At 51.1% G+C, this 6,000-nt stretch overlaps 1 protein-coding gene across 2 annotated transcripts in view; it reads left to right on the top strand.

Moving 5' to 3' along the window:
* The first annotated feature begins 441 nt into the window (after nucleotides 1-441).
* SLC36A2 (solute carrier family 36 member 2) overlaps nucleotides 442-6,000 on the top strand; it is a 28,542-nt gene continuing 22,983 nt past the window's right edge. The window contains exons 1-4 of one of the 2 annotated variants that reach the window (XM_058720670.1): nucleotides 442-854; nucleotides 1,712-1,916; nucleotides 4,877-4,967; nucleotides 5,547-5,635. In XM_058720670.1, coding sequence (XP_058576653.1) covers nucleotides 695-854; nucleotides 1,712-1,916; nucleotides 4,877-4,967; nucleotides 5,547-5,635 — 545 coding nt within the window. In that variant the 5' untranslated portion in view covers nucleotides 442-694. The remainder of the gene's footprint in view (nucleotides 855-1,711; nucleotides 1,917-4,876; nucleotides 4,968-5,546; nucleotides 5,636-6,000) is intronic. The other variant, XM_058720680.1, reaches the window with a different exon arrangement.

Genomic DNA, 6,000 nt, shown 5'->3' with positions numbered 1-6,000 from the left:
GCAGCCTGCTGTCCCACAGACGGTGCCAGACTAGCGAAGAGAGGGCGTTTCTCAAACCACAGCAAGTGTCTCAGTCGATTCAGGGCAAGAAGCTTAAGGGTGGGGCTGGGATTCAAACCAAGGGGTCAATGTAGTGGTCAGGGCCACAGGCCTCAGAGACAGAAAGATCTGGCTAGGGTAGATTTGGGACTCTGCCGAGGATTGGCTGTGACCTTGGGCATGCTATTCTTTACCTCTCTAAGCCTCAGTTTCCACATCTGTAAAAACAAAGTGGCAATGCTCCCCAGAGAGGTAGCCAGGTTTTTTGGAGCCTGACGATTAAGCCACTTGGTGGGTGGGGGGGGGGGGGGGGGGGGGTGTCGGTAACGGGTGGAAAGGGCCTCTTCCGGAATAAGAATACAAAATTACAAATTCAAAATTGCACCCAGGACCTTGGAAGGAGTCCCGTGGAAGGGAGGGCCTGGACAAATCTGTCTCAGATGCCACCAGTTAGCTGAGAGATCATTGGAGCAAAGCCTTTGGCCCATGAGATGATGGTACAGGGAACGGTGTGGCTTGAGTAAAATGCTATAATTTTGAAGGAAGGAGGAAATCTTGGCCCGTTCATCTGTCACTGAAGTAGAGATAATGACAGAGCTTGGAACACTAGAGAAACCCCCTCAAGGCCTTCTTTAGCTACGGAGTTCAATCCTGAATGTCATGTGCGACCTTAGGCAAATCACGTGCTCTCCAGGCGCCAGTGTCCTACCCAGTGAAATGTGGCTGGGGGTTGTTACAGTCTCTGCCTTTTCCGAAAGAACCCTCACGGCTCTCTCCCTGGAGTTCCACAAAAGCTAAGAAGCTTCTGGAGGTGGGTGAGTGCTGGCTCTTTTTTCTCCCAACTTTTCCCGAGAAAGGGAAGCACCCGGAAGGAGGCCTTACAACAGATGTCAGCCAGTGGGAAGTGGAGCCCCCAACCTGGGATGAATAAGGAGATGGGATGTATAGGATTCCCTTGGAGACAGAAATATGGTGTTAGTTAAAAAGCCTGCCGGGTGGCTTAGATGGTTAAGCAACGGACTTCGGCTCAGGTCTTGATCTCATGGTTCATGAGTTTGAGCCCCGCATGGGACCCTGTGCTGACAGCTGACAGCTCAGAGCGTGAAGCCTGCTTCAGATTCTATGTCTCCCTCTCTCTTTGCCCCTCCCCCACTTGTGCACGTGCAAGTCTCTATGTCTCCCTCTCTCAGATTCTATGTCTGTCTCTCTCTCTCAAAAATAAACAAAAACATTAAAAAACAAAAAAAAAGCCTGACGAGTTGGGGTCTGGTCCCTACTCTGTCACTTTCTAGCTATGTGATCTCAGGCAGGTCCCTTTAGTTGGGTCTGATTTCCTTGGTATTTAATTTATAGGATGAAATGAGAAAATGTAGGCAAAGCACTCAGGAGAACATCTGTCTCTTAGTGAAGGGCTTCATAAATGTGAGTTCTTAAAATAGTGGGTATTGCAGTCACTGGTGCAGGTGAGGTGGGTAACTCCCCTCCCAGATCCCTTCCTGCCTGTCCTGCTCCAGCCTCTCTTGCACTGGGCTCCTTGGGGAAGGACGAGTGCACTCCGGGGGAGGTGGGCGGGTCCTCATTCCAGCTCCGCCAGAGTCTGCTGAGGCAGGAGCCAAGCCGCTGAGCTGCGGGTTTGCACCTGACGGACACCTTCCTGCTTGCCTCCTTCCAGAGCAGACCTCCTCATCACCCGGAGCCCTCTCGGAAGCAGTCATGCCCGTGACAAAGAGTGTCGGGGGCCCCCAGGGAGCCGTTGACCTCAAACTGGACCTCAGGTACCCACCCAAAAGTGCCAAGAGGCTGCACAGCAAGGACTCCAGTTTCTGGGATGGACACCCTTCCGAGTCGCCAGGCTTAGAGAAAACCACAGGCATAACGTGAGTGCTCTTTTCTGCCACCCCCATTTCTGCCTTCGAGCCCGGACACTTGCCTTGGCAAAAACCCTCGAGTGGCTGCGTCTGACCCCCACCCCATTGTGCAGATGGGAAAACCAAGGTCACAAACGGAGCAGTCAGAGACTGGGTCCAGATGAGAGCGGAGACTTGTGGTCCCGCCCTCCACAGGTGCAGATGGGGACGTTAAGGCCTAGTTACCCTAGGCCACGCACTGGGCCATTGGCAGGAGGGGCGCTAGAATCCTGTGCTGGCCCTACGTCAGTTTTGTTCCTGGTCAATCCTGACCATTGGGAAGTGGGGCAGAATCCCCAGCTTCTCAGAGGAGAAGGTGAGATCTGAGCTTAAAACCACAGTGGCCTCACCGACAGCCAAGCCTTACCCACCACCCATCCCATCCTCAAGCTACCCTGGCCTCTACTTCGGCCTCTACTTCAATGGTGAGGACATCAGAAGCACAATATGAGGAAGACTTTCTTCCACCTCCTTGGGGTGTGTTTGGGAGTGGAGGGGGCTTGCAAACCATGACAAGAAAGGGTCTGCATAAAGAGTTTAGGTGGGGAAGCCAAGCTACGGGGCTCAGCAACCTTGGCGTCCACCACTCAAGCAGAGTGGCCAGTCCACTTAGGAAATGTGGGTGAGGTGGCATGGTGGAGAGTGCCGCTGCTTCAAGAGAACCCGTTGACCCCACTGGCGTAGTAGAAAAAACACCCGCGTTCACCTTGTGATTCTGCACCTTCCCTTCCCCAAGCCTCAGTTTTCCCCATATGTAAAATGGGGCTAATTTGGCCTCAGCGCGAATTTAGAGAGGCTGCCTGTGGGAATTACACCTGAAGGGAGGGGATGAGCAGTGGGGAGGGCGAGCAAAGCTCCTTTCCATTGCTGCCCAGGACCCTGTGGACACAATGACTCCACCAGACTGGGCTCAGCTGCCCCGGGGGCTAATCCTGGGGGCTGTGAATTCCTGACACTGAGGGTGAACTCTCCAGGCCTTGGGGCCATCCACTGCTGAGTAGGGATATTTCTCAATCCAAGGCCTTCGGGGAACAGACTAGCTCTCACGTCCTAAACCGACACGTGGTTTGGAGGCAATTTCAACTACTCAAGAATCAAAGAAATAAAAGCATGAGAGAAGTAGAGGGATCCTCTGTGGCTTTTGGAGCGAAAGAGAAACAAGTCAGGCAAGCATGGAACTCAGGTCACCTCACCCGAGTTCACATTCCCACTTAGCTGCTAACTGGCCTGAGCAAGTGACGGAACTTTCTCTGTGCCCCAGTTTCTTTTCTGTGAAATGACATTTCACTCCTCCCAGGATGGCTGCAGAGGTGATTTGTGCATAAAGCCCTCAAGTACAGCACCCTTAAAAGCTGGATGCTGTGAATCCCAGAAAGGTCCAAGGTCAACAAATGAGTTAGGGCTATAAATCATGGGTCTCCTGCCTCCCAGCCCAGTGCTTTGCCCAGCTCACCCCACTAAGTTTTTAAGTTGGCTGAGTAGCCCAAAGTTAAATTCTGATTTCCTAAGTCCTTTGGTTAGAAATGTCTAATGTGACCTACTGACCCTTCCCTTGTTGCAAAACAAGCCTATTATTGGAGAGCCGGACAAGTGCTCAGTCAGCAATGCTGACACCCACAGGGAGAGAGAAAGGCACCCGACTCTCCGCCCTCTTTCCCCCTCAATTGTTCTCTTTAACCCTTAACAAATGGATGGGCAGATCCTTGGAAAGCTACAGGATCTAGGGATTAACATAAAGATGAGGGTGGTTGGGGCAATCCTTTAAAAATATCATTCCTCCCAACATTCCAACATTTGCAGAGGCTTAGCAAAGTAGACGAGTTGCCCAAGATGACACGGCTAGTTAAGTAGTGGCCTTGGGATTTAATCCCGGGTTCGTCCAACCTCAGACACCAGGCTCCTTCCAGAATACATCACAGTCAGTGTCCTTCACAGTCAGTGTCCTTGCTGGAAAGCTCCCGTAGGGAACTTCCAGTGTTTCTAAAGTTGTGGATGTGAACCCAACACCCACCTTGGTTTAACCTGGTCCACGTACAAAGAGGTATAGCAATAGATTGTTTTGTAATTCACCTCCCTGGAATTTAGCCCTGATGGTGTCCTTCACACAACCTTCCCTTCTGTCTTAAAGAAGGGGTCTGAGTTTTTGGTTTTGTTTTTGTTGGGGGTTGAAGGAGGCAAGCCACTCCTTAGCTTGATGTCCTGGCCTGAGGGGCAAAAGAAATTCCTCTGGAGCCCAGTCCTCAAATGATCCTGTCTCAATAGACCCCATCTGGAGACCCAAGTCATCTGACCTATTTATTCAGAAGTCACCATGATTTCTCTCTACTGCCAGCCCTTTTCCCTTTTCTCTGAGTTCAGTCCTATTTCAGCTACTAGTTCTCTGACCTTGGATCATTCCCTTTCTGGGCTTCGTTTCCTCGGTTATGAAATAGCATTATCCCTTTATGCATCTGTCTGGGCCTATTTCTAGGAGGCAGTCCAGTGAAAGTGGGGTAAAGAACAAGGACTCTGAGGCAGTTCTGGGTTCAAATCCTGACTCCCTAGTCTATCTTTGGACATATCGTTAAAAAAAAAGATCTTTGTGCTCAGTTTCCTCATCAGTAAAATAAAAGCAATAACCTACTTCCTAGTCTTGACAAGGGGTTAAATGAGGTAATATGGGTAAAGTACTTAGCATAGTGTCTATTATATACTAAATATTAGAATCGTATACACTGAGTGTTAGCTGCTAAAACCAGAAGAGTTTTGGCAAACCGAGATGGTTGGTTACCCCACAGGAAACCCAGAGGTGCCAGTCAAGGCCATGGGGACCGAGAGATGGCCGGGAGCCCACCTATCCAGCTGAACTCTGGTGTTGGCATGCTGTGAGAGGAGCCTGTTGGACCTCCTCACCTTCAAACACCTACACCCTCATGTCTCTTCTCCTTTAGAGCATTCCAGACCTTGGTTCACCTGGTAAAAGGCAACATGGGCACAGGGATCCTGGGACTTCCCCTGGCTGTGAAGAATGCGGGCATCCTGGTAAGAGGGGCTGCTGCGGGGGGGTGGGGGGGTGGGGGGGGGGAACGGACCAGTATGACTGGATTGTAGAAGGGAAGTGGGAGGAGAAGCTCTAAGGGTTGTCAGTGGCTTGCAACGAGCAGTCTTTCTGGGAGGCAGCTGGGTCCAGACTTAGAGTCTAGACATCTAACCAGGGTTTGAGTTCTGGCTCTGCCACAGACTCTGAGTGGCCGTGGCCACTCTGTCCCTTCTCTGGGACTCCATTTTCTCCCTTGTAGGACGCAGGGGTTGGACTATGACTAGTTTTCCAGTTGTGTCCTATGGAGCACCAGCGCTCAGTAGGGGGTCTCAGAAGGAGCCCCCTACTCCCACCACAACACCCACTGGAATTGCTTTAGGTACTTTATCGGAGTACCACTTGAGATTATATTCGAAAGAATAGCTGTTGCTGCTTTAGCAAGTAGGGACTTGCAAAGCAGTTTGCTGGAAAGGCCCTCGAGTGCTGAATGGCGTCTGTGCTACCAGGTATCTCCTTGCAGTGCTCTTCATAAATCCATCCTCTTCTCTCTTCCCATTTCCCTTGACTCCCCCTTCTTCCAGATGGGCCCGCTCAGTTTGCTGGCAATGGGCTTCATCGCCTGCCACTGTATGCACATCCTGGTCAAGTGTGCCCGGCGCTTCTGCCACAGGTAAGGAAAACAGCATCCTCCCGGTGATTCCTTTGATACCCGGGTCTCAGGGACATCCCAGAAACCTCCTAAATAAGCCAGAGTTCTGAATTTCGTCCAAGAAGGCCAAGGAAAAGAGAAAAGCAGTGGGACAGGGATCTAAGGCGAGGCTCTGCCATATGACTCAATAGGTGATATTGATCAGGCCACTGGGCTTATCTGCTTGGCTCATCTGGAAATCAGGCATAAACAATCCATGCCTAACCCTGCCTCAGAGAACTGTGATGAGAATCCACTGGGATCATGGACTTGAAAACTACTGTGCCCACGTGAGGTATGCATTATTACCCTTGTCATGTAGTAACCACCCCCACTTGACAGGGAAG

Source organism: Neofelis nebulosa, chromosome 1 (assembly GCF_028018385.1).
Source record: "Neofelis nebulosa isolate mNeoNeb1 chromosome 1, mNeoNeb1.pri, whole genome shotgun sequence".
NCBI lineage: Eukaryota > Metazoa > Chordata > Mammalia > Carnivora > Felidae > Neofelis > Neofelis nebulosa.
The sequence above is the reverse complement of the archived record's forward strand: the minus strand, read 5'-3'. Positions and strand labels throughout refer to the sequence as shown.